This window comes from Cyprinus carpio, chromosome A1 (assembly GCF_018340385.1).
Source record: "Cyprinus carpio isolate SPL01 chromosome A1, ASM1834038v1, whole genome shotgun sequence".
Taxonomy (NCBI): Eukaryota; Metazoa; Chordata; class Actinopteri; order Cypriniformes; family Cyprinidae; genus Cyprinus; species Cyprinus carpio.
Window position 1 is genome coordinate 7087015 of NC_056572.1, and position 20627 is coordinate 7107641.

A 20627-nucleotide genomic window follows, 5' to 3' on the forward strand; every position below is an offset into this window, starting at 1 on the left:
TGCAATCAAGGTCCTCGGTTACTATACAAGATACAAGTTCATTTAGGCTATTTAACATGTACTGTGATATTTTCACCCGTTTCAACTTATAAACTCCTTGAGATTTTAAAGTCAGTTTAATAGTATTGAAATTCAAGTTGAATCTAGTATTAGAAAAAGCTTTAAATTGCTTAAATTATTTCTATGAATTAAAGAAGCCTAACTTAAAAATATGTTATCATGACTTTTTCATCATATAATTTTTTACAGTGTATTCGTATTCCATTTCAGAAACCAAGCACCCACTTTTTTTTTTTTTAAGTCTATTATTCGCTCGCATATCTCCTACAAATGAGGTTTTTGTTTTTGTTTTTTTGAGGAAGGTGCCACTGTCAGGGGAGTCAAAAGATAATTACATCATCATTAGGGTTGCCAATTAACTTCAGAAATGGAAAATAAGGGCTAATTGTGATTCTTTCTCTTTTATTCTTTAAGAAAATAGTGTTTATTCTTGTAGAAAATAAGTGTTTATTCTTGTAGAAAATAAGGAACAGAATAAGGGACTATCCAAATATTTGTAATGTACAATAATGTAGGCCTATATCTGCCTGCAGTTAAAAAGTTCATATCTGTTTTGATCATATTTGTTTTGCTTCACCCATTTATGTACAATTATTCTAAAAAAAAAAAATAAAAAAAAGTAAATTTTACCATTATAGAATGGTGACTTTACAATATTATTTCAACCATATAGCCTGTGAATAAATAAAATGCATACTTTTCAATGAAAGAACACTTAGATACTGTAGGTTGCTTCTGGTGTTTGGATGTGTACTTCAATATAATGAGGTCCAAGTTTAAGAATAGCCTACAGTTTTTTTTTTGTTGTTTGTTTGTTTTTTGTAACTCTCTATTTAACAGCATTAACTTACAATGGAATATGTCTTCCTTCAGGTAGACTGAATGTTTTCCTGCCTTGCTAAATGTTGGGCTCATGATAAATAAGTTGCATTCACCTCAAACTGATTTTGTAAAATCAGAACGCTGACGGTGAACCTGGGTGCGGTTAGCGCGAGTCGCGCTCGCTGTGAAACGGGAGCAGCTGGCAGAGGATTCCGCTTGGTCTTAAAGCCTTCCTCAGAGTAACAATGATTTTAGTAAAAAGAATGATTAATTATCAACTGAGAATTTGTTATTATTGTGGTCTGGTGAAAGTAATAATATGGGCTGTGAGAAAATAATAAATAAAAAGAGTAGGACTGCTGTGAGTGCAGGCATATTTCATCCCAGTAGCATGACAACACCGGCCCTCCCAGATGAAAAACAGACCGAATTCAGTTCAGCTGGAGGGGGTTGGGGTTTGGGGGTAGTTCTGTATAGCTTGTGGGGGTTGAAATAAAGGTGTAAATCTGTTGCTCTTTCATATAGACAGTGTCTGCCAAAAAAAAACAGACCGAATTCAGTTTTTGCCTCGTAGTAGTTACGGCTTTTGGGTAATTGTGGGTTTGCAACTGAGACAGTGTCTGCCAAAGAGACATTATATATTCAGTTTAATAATTGTTAGTTTTAACAGAATTTCACAGTGCTAACTCTCTTCTCCACAGTATACTCTACACGCCTTTTAAAGAGAAATGCAACCTTCACAGATTACATAATGCTTTCGTTTTGAATTGGTTCCTTTAAAAGTAGACATTTCAAGCTTTTTGTAGATATATTTCTCATGTATGTGAGACACCCCAATTTTAAGTTATTTCATTATCAGGAAAAAATTCAAGTGATCGAGAAGGCGCCTCACTGTCATGCATGCGCATTAATAATTTTCGCAAAAACACTTGAATATGAATAATAATAGAGCATATTTCTTTTAGGTTACAGTATGGGATCCGCATTAAAAATAAATCTTCACAAGTCTACAACCGAGACAGATGCAGTTATAAGCTGTAAGTTGAGGGCTATTTGACGTTTTAAAATGATCTAACGGCTGATGCCGCTCCAATTTGTTGATCATTAGTTGTTCTTGATCAAGATTAAATGGATGCATGATTCTTATAAACTTGTTTTAATAAATCTCTTTTGCATTAAATAATAAAAATATAAAGCAGGTTAAGTTAAATATTATTGTACAAATAATTATAAAATGCTATATACTGCGAATAAGATTGCAGTTTCACATTTTGCATATGCATTACAAAGTAAATCATTTTTTTACATGCAATTATCCAAAATAAAACCAAACAAGATTTGTAATGAAGATAAAATATGTAGACAAATAAGAATAAATGCTTCTCCTCACACTCAGCATTATGCGCGCCGCGCAAATCTTGCACTCTGATATTTTAAGGAATATGATACACACCTGCATTTAAATGCGGCTGCATTTTTTTTTTAACTTTACTTTAATTGTATGAAAGCAAGTTAAGAAGGCTCCCTTTAAAATCACTGAAGTTGTCAATTAATGAAGCTCTTTTTTACATTATGTGCATTTTGTTGATTATAATGAGAAAACTTGAGTTTAAACGTGTGGACGTTTTATTAATCCATTCATTCTTTAGAATGTCAATGATTTAGCTAAATCTTGCAGGTTTAATTTATTTGTTTATTGTTTTAATTAGGTCTAAATAATGGGAGCAAAATTATACAGTGCCTCACGTTTTACTAAAATAAAGGAAATAATTTATTAAACACGCAACAATTTCTTAATCAGTGTACAGACAGATATCTTTTTCCCAAGAAGTTATCTGTCGAAATAAAGGACAGGTAACGAATAACAAAGTATGTGCGTGACAAAAGTGCATGCTGTTTTATTAAAGGAATTTTAAAATATAAATTAAAAATGTATTTGTGACAAATATAGGCCTAATATGTGAGAATATTGACATTTTGCATATAAATCCATGTAGCCTATCTCTAGGCTAACACTTTTAATGCTCCAATGCAAAGTAAACCACCATTTCTTTAGGATAATATAACACATAATTCATATTATATAAATTATACTGCACACCTATTAAATGTTTCAAATCTAAAATATGGTGTAATACTGTGTAGCTTAGAGAAAATATAAGCACAGGCTCATAGGCTTGACATTTATCCTGCTTGAATTCGTTCTAAGAAACGCACATAACTTCATAAGTGCTAAACTTTCATCTGTGAATATTAAATATTTTAACTACAGTGTTTTACTTTCATTTTCCCCAACTGTAGCCGTCAAATGTAACACATTGGCTAGGCAAAGCTGACAGCTATTTGCGAAAATGTGCTTTGATGCGCTTGTTTGATAACTTGTGGTTTAAGCGCCACTCAGCGGTCAAAAGCTGCAAATGCACTTTGCAGACGCAGCGGCGGCGGCACTTGCTGCGGCAAAAAACTCATTTTGGTTGGCCACCCTTCTGTGTGTGTGTGTATATATATATATATATATATATATATATATATATATATATATATATTATATATATATATATATATACACATATATATAAAGTTTTGTTATTTCCTGTTCACATAACTGAGAATTTCAAATGGCAGCAGACAGCAATAATGTTATCTGTATAAGTTACAACGTTACTATTTTTATTGGATCAATAAAAATACATTTTTATTACAGCTATTTTATTGGCAATTGGAATTTATATACAGCATATCATAAATAAGCTCTATATAGCTCTTTATTAAAGGACAGAAGGTGCAATGAAAGAGTTGTGGAAAGTAAACTCAAAGCTACTTTTTTTTTAAGTATTTATTTATTTTTTATAAAGTTTTTATTGAATTTGTGAAGTCTGTAAAAACAGTTGCAATATTTGTTGCATTTAAATCATTATAGACATTTTGAATGTTTGAAGTTATGAGTCAGGTTATAAGTGCTAAATATTCATGTTCATTCCCACTCCAGGTGACGAGGGTGAACAGCAAAAAGATGGGGCCATTTTCCTGCCAGTATTTGTGCTATTATGTGACTTAGCTTGAAACGTTATAAGCCCAATTCTTTATTACCTTTCACAGGATGAGATTGCTCGCCTCTCAGTTCTCCAACCACAAGTGGACAAGCTGCATGAACAACTTCAGGAGCTGCAGCAGAAAGAAGAGACGCCTGTTCTATTTGATGCTGACATCTCTGCTTTCCAAGAGCACTACCAGCATGTCCTCGAGGACCTGAGGGCCAGGGAACGACAGCTTGTCCTGGGTGAGGGATGTCTAGCGCTATGCTATTTGGGTTAACTTTGAGGGAGTTTAAAAGTGGATCACTCACATACTGTACTATGACAGCACTTGTAGATAGGATTCAGACTGTAGTGTGGTCTGGTTTGATCACGATAGCCTCAGAGCTGGCAGCATTTTCATAAATCTTTCAAAATCAACGAGCATCTCTCTCCTATTATGCTACGCAAGTGTCTGAAACTTTCATGGCCTTGTTCTAATTTTGAGTTTGAGTTTCCAAACAATCCAGAATGATTCTTAAAACCTAAACTACTACACGAACACCAATGTGTATGCACCATATTTTTATTTTTACTACGCTGTTTGTGTCAGAAAATCATCAGAATTATGTGACTGAAAATGGAGCTGACAGTAATTCACTATGAATAGTAGCTGAAACATTATTTAATAATTATTAAATTGTGATTAATGATGAATTAATCAATAGTTTTAATTAAAAAGTAACATTTATTCAATAGATGAAGTATTTGTGAAAAACAAACAGGGAGTGGGGCATTTGTTGAACTTTGTGAATGATGGACATTTGAGTTCTGTGGAAAGCTGCAGGACTGCTAGCAGATGTTGTGTAGGAGATTGTGTGTTTAGACATGTTTTCTTTTCTTTTCTCTCCTGTTAGTCCAGTCTAGTCTTCCACCAGCACGTTATAAGGATGTCATGGCAGCGCTGCTGGCCTGGCTGCAGCAGTGTGAGAATAAACTAGCCATCCCCTCCACAGCAGTGACTGAGTACCCTGTCATGGAGCAGAGGCTCAAAGACATCAAGGTATGGGATTTTAAAGGGACTATATGTAGAATTCAGAAACCCTTGTTATTAGCAAAACCCTTAAGTTAACTGCAGCAACCAACTTATTGCTTGTGCTCGCATAACGTACAAGAGACTGGACGCAATTCATGGCCCTGATATTCTCACAGCAATGTTATTTTTTGTTTTCAACATTGATAATGAGAAATCAGCAATATTAGCATAATTTCTGAAGGATCATGTGACACTGAAGACTGGAATGGTGGCTTGTAAAATTCAGCTTTGCCACGATAGGAGTAAAGTACAGTTGAAAATATATTAATAGAAAACAGTTATATTAAATTGTAATAATATTTCACAATATTACTATGTTTACTGTATTCCTGATCAAATAAATGCATATTTGGTGAGCATAATAAAATAATGTAAAAATAATAACATCCTCAAATATTTGAATAGTAGTGTTAACACCTTCAAACTGATTTTTTGAGTAAAATCTGCAGAATTGTGCTAAATTAATTAAAACTAATTGATTTATTATAAAATATGTTTACATTAATGGTGAATGTGTTAAATAGGGCTGAATCTTAAATAGCATTATTAAATAGTGTAAGACTCCAATTGTGATTCTGCACATTCAACTGGGAAAGTAGAAAGTATTGTAGAAATTGAATTGAGGATTTAGTATCAGTGAAATCAATAGAATTCATTAGAAATCAGTGTTCCTTTAGTTTCTAACAGATTGATTTGATTTGGTAATTAAGTAAATTATCTCACTTAATAAGTTATTTATTATTAATATGCGACAAGTTTACCAAAAGGCCAGATTTACTATGGTAGATAATGAGGAACATTTGATTTGTTATTAACAAAAAAATCTGTTAATATTTGTTGCTTTATCTTAATCTATTATTAGTATTTTTTTGTTACTTTTTATGCACATTGAATGAGTGCCAAATATTTTTCAGGCAATTCAAGCAGCACAGAAGGAGCATCAGGGTGATGTGGATGACCTAAATAAAATGGCTGAGCAGGTATTCCAGAAAGCGCCACCAGAGATCTGTCAGAAGTACCGGACCGAGCTGGACAATGTGATGGTGCACTGGAGGCGTGTGTCTGAACAGCTGGAGGAGAACATCCAGAAGCTGCAGGATCACATGACCAAATTACAACAGTTCCAGGCACGTGCTGAAACAATATGCTGATGAGGCTTTTCCTCAAATTACACTGGCTCTAGTTTCTCTGTAGCAGACACACTTCACCTACACCACGCCTGGGTGCTTTCCAAGAAAAATGTACTTGAATGCAGGCACAGGAAAATGTTGGCTGTGTCTCAATAACCCAGAGAGCTTATAAGGTTTTGAACCACATCCTCCAGAGAAGAGAAGTTTAATTGCTTAAAGGTTGCTGTTTTATATCTCAGGTGATGATTCTTGGTTCAATAGGAATTAAGCTCAATCAACAAGGATTTGTAACATGTAGTAACGTCACTTGCTTTCTTTAAAAAGAGCAGAAATCAAAGTTATGTTGAGACACTTATTTTGGAAGTGAATGAGAACATTTATTTGGAGGATTTAAAAGCATACATAAGCTTGTAATTTTATAAAACATTTCACATTAATTGGTTTATTAAAACTTATGTATTATTTGACCTGTAAAGTTGTTCTCATCACTTTTAAGGTCATTCAGAGGTATTTTAACTTGGTTATACTGTAACTACACAGAAAGTTTAATAATAATTTTTTATTTTTATTTTTTTTTTAACTAACATCATGCTAACACACATATTGTTTATACCTTGTCAGGGAGTATTTTAATGTTTGTAGATTCAATTTACAGGTCCCATTCACGTCTTCTTTTTTTCATCAACAATATGCCGCAAGTACTGTTAATTAAGCTTAACTTGTTTTAGAGTATTAATGGAGTTAAAATACATAAAATAATAATTATAATTAAATTCCTATAGGTTATGTATCATAAAAAACATACCAGAACATGTTTTGTTTTTGAAAAAAGTTGGTGGTAGCCAAAACATTTAGAAAAATACAAAATTGCATAAAACTTGCACATCGCCTCGCTTCAGTATGATTATTTAGTATGAATATACAAGATGTTTACCAAAATACCACATATACTATGGTTAGTACTAAGGAATATTTCATGAGGATTATGTGTAATGTGTAATTAGTTTCAAAATAATAAAAGGGAATATTTGTAGTTTTATTGTAAAGGTTTTTATTAAACTTTTCTTAAATTCATATGGGTTATGTAGCAGAAAATGTGACTGCATCTTCTGATAAAGTATAATTTCATCCAATGGTAGAATGACACAAAGACTCTGCAGAAGTGGATGGCAGAGGTCGATGTTTTCCTGAATGAGGAATGGCCAGCTCTGGGAGACGCAGAGGCTTTGGAGAAGCAGTTGGAACAGTGCACGGTGAGGACAGTCATTATTTATTTAGCCATAAAAACTAAGATTGTGTTCCAAACTAGAATAGAGCTCTTGATGCTATACTGATCTAGAGCAAGATGTGCTAAAATAACAACCGTGATCCAGAAACTTACCATTGTGTTTCACAAACATGGCCCAAAAATTAAAATTCAGAAGATAAAGCTTTTTATGCACAGGCAAAGCGTAACCTAAATTAAAGCATTGGTCTGGAAGAAGAAGAGCCGTTTCTCATTAAGATGAAATCTGCAAAAATATGTTGGGAGACCTGCTAATATAGCCGCAGCGGTGGTTGAATAAGCCGTAAACCCATTGGGACCTGACTCAGTAAAGACCCTGCCTTCTCTTTTCAGGCAATGGCAGCAAATGATTTTTCATTTTGAAAACTGCAGCTTAACATGAAATGACATTTTTCAAATGGTATCTCACTCTTTTTGTGCCCCATGGTAAGTTAGCTGCAATAATGGCAATAGCTTCGCTTCTATCTAGTAGAATTGGGTCAATGCATTGGCATGACCTGGTTTTCAGGACAACATTCTCCTTTGATTTGCCAGGCTCTGGTGAACGACATCCAGACCGTCCAACCAAGTCTGAACGGCATCAATGAGGTGGGACTGGCCTTGAAGACGGAAGCTGAGACTCCGTTTGCCATCAAAATACAGAAGATGCTTGATGAGCTAAATGCTCAGTGGGAGCTCATTTGCAAACAGGTAATTAACGGGCCACTTGGGCTTACGGTGCATTATACTAATTAATTACGAGGTGAGGTAGAATTTAGTCATCTTCAAAAGCCCACGCAGACCATTTTCACACCTAGGCGATATCTAAGTGAAACTTTTTGATGTTATTAGAGCATTTTCAGGTAGTCATTAAAACGAAAATGAACTGTGTTTTTTGTTGATCCTCAGGCTTATGCAAAGAAATCAGCCCTGAAAGGAGGGCTGGACATGACGGTGAGTTTGAGGAAGGAGATGCAGGAAATGCAGGAGTGGATCACTCAGGCGGAGGAAGAGTATCTGGAAAGAGACTTCCAGTACAAAACACCTGAGGAGCTTCATAAGGCAGTGGAGGAGCTAAAGGTTTGTTTTTTTAAACTGAAAATGGCATCATTTAGAAAACTTAATGGCGTTGTCAGTGATGTCTCTTTTTATAGTATAACATCTTAAATGGAAAAGAAAAACAGAAACAATTGTAGACATACGGTAAGAGTACAGAGGTAAAATGTAAATAAAAATCCCTGTTAACAATATGTGGGATATGTTCAAAGTTTCAAATGCTTGTTTTTGTGATAGAGTTATTTTTAGTTATTTTCTACCTAAACATGGATAGATAGATTGATAGACTGAGGTGGAACAAGCCAAAAACACATTTTAACAGGGAGACAGACATTGTTTGACTACTTTTCATGCTGTGTTAGATTTATGTTCGATAATAGCTTATCTAACACATCTAATCTCACTAGAGAACATGAGATTTGTGCCTTTATTGCTTTTAACAACAGTCAAGGGACACCAGTTTGTACCCATTCATTGAAAGTGCCAAGACATCAAAGTTTTAAGAAAGGAAAAATGAGCATGCTCTACTGAGAACAAAGTGTCAGAGAAGCTCCCCAGACAGTTGTCAAGATAGCAGAAGACTGACACCCAGACAACTGAGATATATTCTTTTCCTAACAGGTGCCGGGAGGAGCTTTTCGCCTCTGTGTGATCATGTTGCTTTGTGCTTTTTATAAAGTAAATGGGGTGAATTTTTGCTAAACTTCTCAAGTTCAACGACAGTCAACAGCAGGGATCTTGTATTCTTCTCTGTCCCAGTGCCAAGCTTAGCTTAACTTTGCAAGCAGTGGCTTAAGAGAATGCTGATGTTCGCTATCCTTGGTAAAAAAAACATCTGAATGCTCACGTAATCTCCTCTCCTCTCTCCCACTCAGCGGGCTCAAGAGGAAGTCCATCAAAAGGAAACTAAGGTGAAGCTACTGACGGATAAAGTCACTAATTTCATTTCAAAGGCTCCTCCTGCTGCCCATGATGCCCTGAAGGCAGAACTGGATGTTTTGACTTCTAACTACCAGCGACTGTGCAGCCGGCTCGATGGAAAATGCAAGACTTTAGAGGTGAGCTTGATATTGTGCCAGTGATGGGGTTGTGCTCAGGAGTCAGATAGTGATTTGTGTGTGTGTGTGTGTATGTGTTCCCTGGGAATCAAACCCATGACTTCGATGTTGCTATCCCCTTTCAGTTTAAGTTAATAATGTTGTTGTTGTTATCTTTGATCAAATTCTCAGGACCCAGGCCCAATGTGATATGTTTGACTAACCACATGCCCATTTCTGCTGGCTGTTGTAGGAGGTGTGGGCATGCTGGTGTGAGCTCCTGTCTTATTTGGAGTTGGAGAATGCCTGGATGGACCTACTGGAAAAGAAAATGGATGAAACAGAAAGCCTTCAAGGAGGTGTAGAGGAAATAGAAGAAGCTTTGACTGTGAGTGCTGAAAATCTTTAAGATGAACTTCAGAGATATAATGAGACTGTTTACTAAAAGGGCAAGCATTTTGAATGCCAGTCATACTGTACTTTATTGGTTATTTTAAAGGACGGTTATTTATAGGTTTTTTTAAAGTAATAGTTTTTGGTCTGGTCTTCACATAAGGATATTATATGGTTTTAGAAGCTTGGAATATAGTGTATGAATCGTATGCTCTATTCGTCCTTTTTATAGCTTGACAACCTGTAGTCACTATGACCCCTTGATGTTAAAAGAGCTGTATAAATACATTTCCTTTTGCGTTCCACTGAAAAAATAAGGGCAGACAGGTTTAGTATGACATTAGCCTGAGTAAATGATGACACAGTTTTCATTTTAGGTTAGAGTTTGACTTGGAAAGGTCACTCTGTCCCAGAGGAACATTTTATTGTTTAGAGGTTACTCTTTCATATTGCAGGACACCGACATAAATGCCATTCTTATTGGAGTTTCCACTTTGTCTCAGATGTTTCTCTGATGATTATTGATGATCTGTTCTGAAACTCTAGAGCAGTATTTCCCAAACAAGGGTTTTTGAGGGAACTGCAGGCAGTTTTGAAAAGAAAATATTTAAAAATTGTAATTTAAATGGAAAATTAAAATAAATAAATGGGGCTGCAAAATTAATCAAAATAAAACTGATATCACAAAATTGTTTATGTATATATATATATAGATACAACTTTCATATGAGATCAAATGTAATCAGTTCACATTTCCATCACAATACATGACAAAATAAACGCAATATATATTTTTGGCCAAGTTGTGCAGCCCTAGATATTATAATAATAATAAAAAAAAGACATGTACCAACTGACATAAGAAAACTGTGAATATGCAAATGTGCTGTTAAATGAATAAAATATTAACTTTTTTAATTTTTAGCGGGTACTTCAAGTAAATATTTTACATCTAAGGTGTTCAGCTGACAAAAAAGTTAGAGAAACCCGTGCTCTAGAGGTTATACACTGATTTACTCCTGAGACCAAGAAACTAAACTGAAAAATAGGAGACTTTAGCAAAACATTTATTGAATTAGCAGACACTTTTATCCAAACCTACTTTAATAATGAGTAATGCTACCAGAACAGACTCAATTTGTTGCCTAGGAGAATTTGAGAAATTAAATAGATCTCATCTGTTATATTTCTTTTCTGTGAGCTAATATATGCACTGATAATGACAAAATAATCATACCAAAAATTCAATCTTGCATCCTCACCATGGAAAGCATCTTTTTTTCAAATGACATAAATCATTGGTATTAAAAGTGGTTTCCCATTCCCTTCCAGTCTTTAGATACCATGATTAGGGAGCATCCTGAGTATAACCGCAACCAGATCCGTGAATTAGCCCAGACCCTTATGGATGGCAGAGTGCTCGATGAGCTCATAAACAAAAAAGTGGAGGACTACAACACACGCTGGGATGAACTAATGCAAAGGGTAGGAACTTAAGATGACTCGGTTGTAGTGCTGCAGCTGAAACCTTAAGTGTATTCATTGGATTTTTCTTGTTTTGATTCTCTTCCGCTTTCTGGTGTCAATGAAAGGCTTTACAAAGGCGCCAGCAGCTGGAGAAAAGCATGCAGTGGGCCCAGGAGAACGACAAAACCCTGCGCCTCATTCAGGACTCTCTGAACACCACTGACCGACATTTGGCTGCTTACATAGCAGATGGCATAGACGCTGCTCAGATACCTCAGGAGGCACAGGTATTCATATTATCTCATATAAGTGCCAAATAAACATTTTTCTTTACATTATCTTTATTCATTCTGCCAAATCGTTTGTCCTGCATATGGTCTCATCGATTGTTATTTATATATTTTGTTATATTTTTAGTTTTATTTATTTATTTATTGTGTTAATTAATTTAATTAATTTTGTATGGAAAATGTAAAATGGATAGTTCCGGTTCCATAAGGGCCAGAATATCCTATCATATACAGGGTGTGAGCTCTTTTGACTTGAAGGTGCTGTATGTAAGTTTTTGACTCTACTAAAGCATAAAAATACCATAATATGTTTACAGATATTTAAGAAACATACTAAGTTAACATACTTGTTTATCTGAAAAACAATGCTACCGTCAGTTATTCTACTTTGAAAAAATGTGTGTTCTGAGCCGGAATGTCGATCTCTGTTTTGGTTTGTGAAACCCACCCACTGCCAGTTTACCTAATTGTATTTCGGCCCCCCGGGTTGCCAGTTGGCGGGAAAGCTTAGTTCATTTCAGTCATGGAAGCTGGCAAACGAAAGTGGTCAGAGTGTCAATCTGGCAACCTGTGTATGTCAAGTCTGAGGAGGAGGGACCCTCTCAAATATTTTGAATTTTGACTGCAATACCTAGTTCAACCACTCGGTGTCAATCCTACATACAGCATCTTTAAATAAATTAAGTATCCTAAGTATTCTGATTATTTAGTTAGTTATTATTTAAAGATGACTGTGATTGCCTTATTATTATCTCATCTAACAGAAAATTCAGACTGAGTTGAATGGTCATGAAGTGACTCTCGATGACATGAAGAAAAAGGCTGTCAAAGTTGACGCATCAGAGAAAGTGATTGGAGAGATTGATGCAACATATGTAAGAGTTATAATGTTCAATAGCTGATTTTTTTTTTGTCACAGTCACAGATCCTTCCTGCATAAATGCATTAATCAAATAATAAACAAGTAATCAAATACTTGTTAACAAATGCATGTTTTCTGTGTGTTTGTTTAGGATAAATTATTGCAAGTGAAAGGCAAGTTCAGGCTTTTCCAAAAGCCGGCTAACTTTGATCAACGGTTGAGGGAATGTGAGCGAGCGTTAGAGGAGGTGAAAGGAAAGCTGGGAGTGCTGAGTATTCGGAGTGTGGAGCAGGAGGTGGTACAGTCACAGCTGGAGCAGTGCATGGTGGGTACTAGCTTTTATTCTTATTGTTTGTATGAATACATTAATTGTTAATGCATGAATAGTTGTGGAGATTGAACTGATTACTTCACACTGTATGAAATTTGTTCAAAAAGTTAATTCTTTGTTTTGTTCAATTTCTAATTTTAATTGTAGTTTTTGTTTTATCATAAAAATTGCTGTTAAGTTCTTGTCAAATAGCAATATCACACTGAGTTTAATCACATTCTCTATTTCCCCCATGTAGAAGTTCTATAAGAATCTGAGTGAAGTGAAATCAGAGGTGGAGACGGTGATAAAGACAGGAAGACAGATTGTGCAGAAGCAGCAGACAGAGCAACCCAAAGACCTGGACGACAGGCTGACGGCCCTCAAACTCGCGTATAATGATTTGGGTTCACAGGTAAGAGAATGCAACGCTAAATGTAAGACATGTACAGTACTAGTTTGACACAGCTACACACTGTATATTGTATATTTTAGGATAATAGTAATATCATCAAAACCGAGTATGGTAATAATGTTAAAATAAAACAAAAGTATCTTTTATAGAAGATTATTCACATTACCGTTAAAAGCTTGGGGTCAGTAAGATTTTTTTGTTTTTTTTTTGAGGAAATTAATATTTTTATTCAGCAAGGATGCGTTAAGTTGATCAAAAGTAACAGTAAAAACATTTAGAATGCTATAAAAGATTTCTGTTTCAAATAAATGCTGTTCTTTTATGTAGTAACTATCTTAGAGATAGTATTGAACGAGTTTCCGTTCATGCTGAACATTTGTTGGCTGATTTTCCAATTGTCTCATTTGTTTGTGTGCAGGTAACAGAAGGAAAGCAAGAACTGGAGAAGCTTTTAAAGTTGTTAAGGAAGTTTAGGAAGGAGGTAAACAGTCTGACAGAATGGTTGGCAACCACTGATGAGGAACTGACGCGCCGCTCTTCAGTGGAAGGCATGCCAAGCGATTTGGATGCAGAATTGTCTTGGGCAAAGGTAAACGAATAGTCAGCTGGTTTCATTTCAGCAGCATTGTTTATATCTGAAACAGTTTGCTAGTCATTAAAGGAATAGTTCTTCCAAAAAAATGACAGTTCTGTTTTCATTTACTCACCACCTTGTATTTCCACACCTGAAATGGCTTTCAGTGAAAAGGCGAATTGTTAGTTTATTATCAGTGCTGTGTTGTTTCCAAGAAGCTGGGTGTGTTGAAGAAAAAAGTTACTTCGTTTTTGAAAAGAAAAGCTCAAAAACAACCCATCCTCTTTCCCACCCAGGCAACACAGGAGGATACTGAGCGTCATAAGCCACAGCTGAAACTGGTGAGGGAGTTGGCAGAGACCCTGAAGGGTTTACTTCATAGCCAGGAGTACCTGATTGATGACAAGGTCAGTCTGCTCAACTGCAACTGGATCGCTGTGACGTCACGGAGCGAGCAGTGGCTGAAACTCCTGCTGGTGAGCAACCATTCAGAGCAACTGTCATCGCATATCATGTCATTTCATTCTAGGCAAAATATTTCTCATGCTAAATATGCCCTACAAGGCTAAATTCATTTCCTTTCAATTCCACATCTCCAGGTTGTTCCTTAAAATCCAGACAGTGATTTCTGGAGGCTGCAATAATGTTATGAAACTGTTAAGCACATTTATCTCCTACTTTTCTTTATTTTCTTTATTACTTTTTGTTGTATTTTCTTTATTTTTTCATATATTTTTTATATCTTTTATTTTTTTTTCTTCTTGCTCTACTTTGTAAATAACTTTATACAAATCTGAGGGACAATATGTCAAAAGATGAGGCTTGGCTTCAAAGGTATAATGAATCGATTAAAGAAATATTTCACCCAAAATAAAAATTCTGGGGAAGTCGTGGCCTAATGGTTAGAGAGTTTGACTGTGAGTTCGATTCTCGGGCCGGCAATACCATGACTGAGGTGCCCTTGAGCAAGGCACCGAACCCCAACTGCTTCTCCCGGGCACCGTGGTTAGAGAGCAGCATAAATGGCTGCCCACTGCTCCGGGTGTGTGTTCACGGTGTGTGTGTGTTCACTGTGTGCACTTTCTTGGTTTGGGTCACCATACTTGGCTGTGTGTCACATCACTTTCACTTTTCATGTCATTCTGAACCTGTATGACTTACCTTCTATCATGAAACGCAAAAGGATTTCACTTTTTTTCCATTCAGTTGAAGAGAGACTTTTTCATGCTTCATAATGGACATAAGAGTGTCATTAAACTGATCAGTGCATCTCATACGCTGAGTCTTATGAAGTATAAGATGAAATTTTGTTACAAAAGCATCATAAAAGGATCATGAAAGTGGTCCATGTGATTATAATTCACTATAGCTATTATTGAAAAGGGCATGAAAAACAATCTTCAGATGTTGTTGTTTTTTTGTTCAGTAACAGAAAGAAAGTCATACAGATTTGGAACGACACGACAGTGAGTAAATAATGACAGAATGTTCATTTTCTGGGTGAACTATTCCTTTAATGTGACATGAAATTTCAAAACCCTGTTCCTGAACACATTTCCTTTTGCTAAGCCAAATGTAAACATAACTCTCCATCTGTCATCCAGGATTATCAGAGTCAGATGAAAACATTTGAGCAGAACATTTCTCAGATCAACACCTGGATGGACCGTGCTGAAGAAACACTGGACGAGATGGACAGCCAGGGCTATGTTGAGCACGCTATAAAGGTCTTCACTAGCACAATATCAGACACTCACACTGAGCTGACAGTGACAACCAACTGTTCTAGATTTTGTTTTATGCAGCCATACTTTTCCATCAAATTAAATAAACAGTTATCCATCACTTCTATGACAATAATGTTTTGATGGCTCATTAATTGGAAGCAATTTGCAGCAAATAAAAGTCTAGATTAGGCCATTAGGGAGAACAAAACAGACAGACGGACAAAAAACAAAAAGTGTTTTAGTATTATTGAACAGAATTTCTGTTATCATTTACGAAGTAAATATATATCTTTTACAACTTACTACCAAATGTTTACATCAGTAGATTTTGTTTTTGTGTGCTTTGAAGTTTTAGAAGTTTTACATGTACACATGTACTGTATGATACATCATTTTTAATGCATTTTTGAGTGAAACAATATAGGCCTTGATTTAAATTTTTTTTTTTTTTTTTTTTTGGTGTATATTCAAAATGCACACACAATTGATATGTTCTTTGTATGTCCAGGGTTTGCGGATGGAGCTGGAGGAGATGAAGGGGAAGGTTGAAGCAGTGCAGGTTCTGGCAGAGGACCTTGTAAAGAGCAGAGGGGAACATTGTAAAGCTCAAGTGAAACCAAAGCTAGAACAGCTCAATCAGCGCTTTGACATCATCACAAAGAGGATTTTAACAGGACAGGTACTGTTATGAAAAGCTGTGTAACTGATAAATATATAGAACCATGGTGAGCTGTCTGGATTCTCTTTTCTTTGTTGATCCTTAAATTCATCAGAGACATCATCTTATTATCCCACTTAGAAAATAGTTTTTTGTGTGTGTGTGTATATAATTGGATTTTTATATATTTGATCATATTTTCTTCCAGGCCTCCTCTCAAGAGTTAGATGAGTACCACAGACAGGCTAATATATGGCTCCAGGTGCTGGACGAGGAGATTAAATTAGGTGAAAGTCTAAAAGAGGAAGATTTCCTGGAGGATGCGGTAAGAAAATACTCTCAGCTGTTTCTTTGGCTAAAATTAATTTCAGTCACTGGAACTGCACGGGCAGCAAAAACCCGAAACAGCCTCCGAGCTTTATCGTAAAGATCTCATGACAAGAAACATAATGAGTTTCAGTGAATGGGTCTGGTTTGTGAGTAACAAATGCTGGCAAAGTACATCATTGCTTTGCTTATAGGTTTTAATGGCTGCAAACTGTCTATTGGATGGATGGACAGATAGACTGACAGACAGACAGATAAATAGTAAGATTTGATGGCGTTTCTAATTTTTTATATTTTTGTCTTCCTTTTCTCTCACAGGGCATAGATGAGGATGCTCTAAATGAGCTGTTCTTAAAAGGAGAAAATCTCCTCAAGAGAGCTCCTAGCGGAGAGAAAAGAGAGGCCGTTCGTGAGAAACACAATCTTCTTCATGATAAATATGACACTCTAAAGGTAATTGTTTTGCTTGTTGACACGTCAAGTACACATTTGATTTGAAAATAAGAATGCATTTTCAAGCTCTTGGCATTAGGCTCATGACACGTCATTGAATTTGAATGTCTTCTTTAAGTACAAACCAAGGACTGCATCAAATATCTGTCCATACTATGTCATTTTTTGCGGTAATGCAAAAGCTGTTATTTGTTAGGTTGATCATACATTACAAAAAAAAACATTTCTTAATCAGTATTGTTTTTTTTTGTTTGTTTGTTTTTTTGCTTTTAGCATAAATCTATCAAAATTGAATGAGGTTTATACTTTAAGCAATTAACAATGGCTTATTTAAGGCAATGGCTTATTTAACATATTTATTCTATGAAAACAAGTACTTTCTTTATTGAGTGTGATTTTATGTAGGATATCGGATATATTCCTGGATCCAAATCCTTTATTACTCCTGAAACAACATCCATATCATCATCCAATCAAATTGTTATATATAAGTTATGTATTTGAAATATTTATTACTGAAATAATATAAATGAAACTCTGCCTTAGTAAAGTCAGTTGGTCAGGTCAGTGTAAGGTTGCACTCCCGTATTATTATTCAGGTCAGAGACAAGGTCAAAACTGGAATGAGAATGAGGGTCATGCTTCAGTTATGGTAGGTTAGAAACATGGTCAAAACTAAGGTCTGGGATGGGATTCATTTAGTAGCCAAATTTCAAATGATCCAGTCATGTTAAACTTGGGTAAATCATGTTTTGCTTGGTGATATTATCATATACTTATCATTAATTGTTTTTGATATATGACTGTATGTAATGAGTTTTAATATTTTCATTCTGCGTTTATAGAATCTGAGAGCCCTGAGAAAGAAGAAGGCCCTTGCTCTTGCCCCGCAGTGGTACCAGTTCTGTAAGAAAACAGATGACATGATGCAGTGGCTGGACAAAATTGAGAAGAATCTTGCAGAGCTTCCAGATCCCCCCGAGGAGCCGAGGGTGAAAGTGAGAGTGAAAGTTTCTTCACTGTGTGCACTAGCAGTCTTAATTATTATTTATATTCTTGTACTTTATCTGCTTCAACCCACCAGGGATGTTTTTTAACAGTATAAAATGACTTCTTTTGGGTCCCTTTGCTTCCTTCTTAAGAATATTTCAAGACTGGACACTAAAAAAACTGATGTATGTTCTCCATCAGGCACTTGGTACTGAGATGGAACAGCAGCGTCCGAAGTTGGAGGACTTGCGTGGACTGGGCCGTGTGCTTTCCGAGGGCGGAGCTACCAAGCTTGTGGAGCCCCGCCTCCTCCCGGTCAATAAACGCTGGGCGGAGCTGGACGTTAATTTCGCTCAAGTGCACCACAAGAATGTAAGTGTGCTTTTAGTGGTAAAAACAAGTCAATAGATGCTGGCTTTACAAATTTATTGTGGAAGTAATAGCAAGTCAGCATACCTTCATCATTTTGCACTGTAGTTTTGACTCCTAAATAAAAAATTTGTAAATACTAATAATAAAAATAAAAATAAAAGATTTTAAAGTCAATAGTAGTAAAAAGAAAGTACATTTTGAAAATGCATATTTTACATATAAAAAAAAAAATCTTGTGGTAAAATCACTGTAATGCACAGCATCTCATGGTTTATTGATTTAATGAGTTATTGTGTGTGAAGTTTTTTTCTTTCTTTCCTGAACATTAATTTTTCCATCTGTTCATTGCTCTTCATTGCATAGTATCCTGTTTTTTCATCAGAATAAAATGAGCAAATTGAATGAGACACATTTGTTCTCCATCCTTGTATGTTCAGGAGCTGCAGTTCTTGCTGCAGTTTATCGCTGAAAACGAAGCTCTGCTGAACTCTCCTGAGCGCTGGTCAACAGCATTCATCAACATTCCCCAACAAGAGAAGTGCCTTAAGGTTATATCATAAACCATGTCTCATTTCTACAAATGATTTTTATAAACCAATGCATTTTTGTATTCATGAGCTTATTCAGTCTGTGAGTTGTACATGAACACAATTTATAATACTCCCAACACTGAAACAGCAGTTAAATTAATGTAAATGCTTTCATCGGTTGTGTTACATGTGATCTAGGAAGTTAAAGTTAATCTGGATAAACTGGAGGGTCCAGTGATGGAGGCTCTGGGCAGGGGTGCCTCTCTTCCAGAGGACAGTTTACTGGTCCAGCTCCTCAGAACCAACTGGGAAAACCTTAAAAAGCTCTATCATGACAGACTCACGTAAGGATGAATAACATCACATTGTTGCCACTTGCCACTTAAAGGTGCTGTATGTAGGATTGACGCCAAGTGGTTGAACTACGTTTTGCAGTCCAAATTCAAAATATTGGAGGGTTTTTTTTCACCCGGCCCCGCCTCTTCACATCTGACACAGGTTGCCAGATTGACGACACAAACAGGAACGAGCGCACTTGATAATGAATGAAATAAAATACGATGTGTTTTCCGCCAACTGGCAACCCAGGGTGCTGAAATACAATTGGGTAAACTGGCAGTGGGCGGGTTTCACAAACCAAAACAAAGATTGAAATTCCGGCCTGGAATGCACATTTTCAAAGGAGAATAACTGACTGTAGCATTGTTTTTCAGATAAACAAGTATGTTAACTTAGCATGTTTCTTAAATATCTGCAAACATATTATGGTATCTTTATGTTTTAGTAGAGTGAAAATCTTACATACAGTACTTATAAAGGAGTCAATAGGAAAATAGTGTGTAATTAAATAAGAGAAGTGTTCAGAGGTGTTTGTCTTTGAATAAGTTTGAAGGTTACACTAAAGTTGTGTTAAATGCATTGTACTTGCATGTATATGATGAAATATATGTGCATGCAGAAGAATATGATGTATAAATTGACTTTACTAAATAGTGTTATTTTAGTATTATTTATATACTATTATAGTATTTATTAATATTTTGAATTGCCTTTTATTTTTATATTTTCCATCTTCATTTTAGTTTTAGTAATTTTGTTGTGTGCTTTTGTCATTATTTATTTTTTTTATATTTATTTTAAGCTTTTATTTCAATTTTAGTAATTTAAGTACTTCAACTTATTTCATTTAGTTGCAAAGCAACATTTTTAATTTGAGTTTTTAAGTTTTTTATATTAATATTTTATTTTATTTTAATTCAGTTAACGGAAACAACATCAGATAGTTAAAAACATTTGCTAACAGATTAAGTATTTAAAAAGTATTTAAGTATTTAAAATATATAAGAATATCTATGCAATATACAGTACATTATTAGTCATAAGTAGAGGAGTCATTCTAAATGAGCTGTTAATTAGTCTAGGTTAAGTGTTAACAAAATAAACCACAGAAGTGTTTTTGAGTGCTTTATAACTAAATAATGTATAAATGAACTTTTATTTCAATAAATTTTGCAGTTTAAATCAAAATATAGATTTTTATTTTCAGTATATTCTCTCTATTTACTCTCTGACTCACAATGTTCTGTTTGTCTACTTGTGCTGCTGTCCAGACGCCTTGAAAAATCCAAAAAATTCAGTGAGGAGCATAAAACGCTTGACAGTTGGCTCACAGATGCTGAGAGGACGATAGTGAAGTATGAAAAAGACCCCATAAATAATAGAGACCACCTCAAGGTAATCATACATTTAATCTGTGGCTACGATTGTATTATTTAAATAT

At 35.3% G+C, this 20627-nt stretch overlaps 1 protein-coding gene across 1 annotated transcript in view; it reads left to right on the forward strand.

The window, feature by feature from the left end:
• Positions 1 to 20627, forward strand: part of LOC109100245 (dystrophin-like) — a 100378-nt gene that overhangs the window by 31222 nt on the left and 48529 nt on the right. The window contains exons 22-45 of the mRNA XM_042730632.1: positions 3982 to 4162; positions 4814 to 4959; positions 5907 to 6119; positions 7262 to 7375; positions 7942 to 8097; positions 8296 to 8466; positions 9318 to 9500; positions 9733 to 9867; positions 11205 to 11357; positions 11465 to 11626; positions 12394 to 12504; positions 12643 to 12816; positions 13061 to 13216; positions 13635 to 13805; positions 14087 to 14266; positions 15395 to 15517; positions 16026 to 16196; positions 16384 to 16500; positions 16821 to 16955; positions 17801 to 17953; positions 18147 to 18317; positions 18755 to 18865; positions 19046 to 19191; positions 20458 to 20581. Of these exons, the coding sequence (XP_042586566.1) occupies positions 3982 to 4162; positions 4814 to 4959; positions 5907 to 6119; positions 7262 to 7375; positions 7942 to 8097; positions 8296 to 8466; positions 9318 to 9500; positions 9733 to 9867; positions 11205 to 11357; positions 11465 to 11626; positions 12394 to 12504; positions 12643 to 12816; positions 13061 to 13216; positions 13635 to 13805; positions 14087 to 14266; positions 15395 to 15517; positions 16026 to 16196; positions 16384 to 16500; positions 16821 to 16955; positions 17801 to 17953; positions 18147 to 18317; positions 18755 to 18865; positions 19046 to 19191; positions 20458 to 20581 (3657 nt within the window). The remainder of the gene's footprint in view (positions 1 to 3981; positions 4163 to 4813; positions 4960 to 5906; positions 6120 to 7261; positions 7376 to 7941; positions 8098 to 8295; positions 8467 to 9317; positions 9501 to 9732; positions 9868 to 11204; positions 11358 to 11464; positions 11627 to 12393; positions 12505 to 12642; positions 12817 to 13060; positions 13217 to 13634; positions 13806 to 14086; positions 14267 to 15394; positions 15518 to 16025; positions 16197 to 16383; positions 16501 to 16820; positions 16956 to 17800; positions 17954 to 18146; positions 18318 to 18754; positions 18866 to 19045; positions 19192 to 20457; positions 20582 to 20627) is intronic.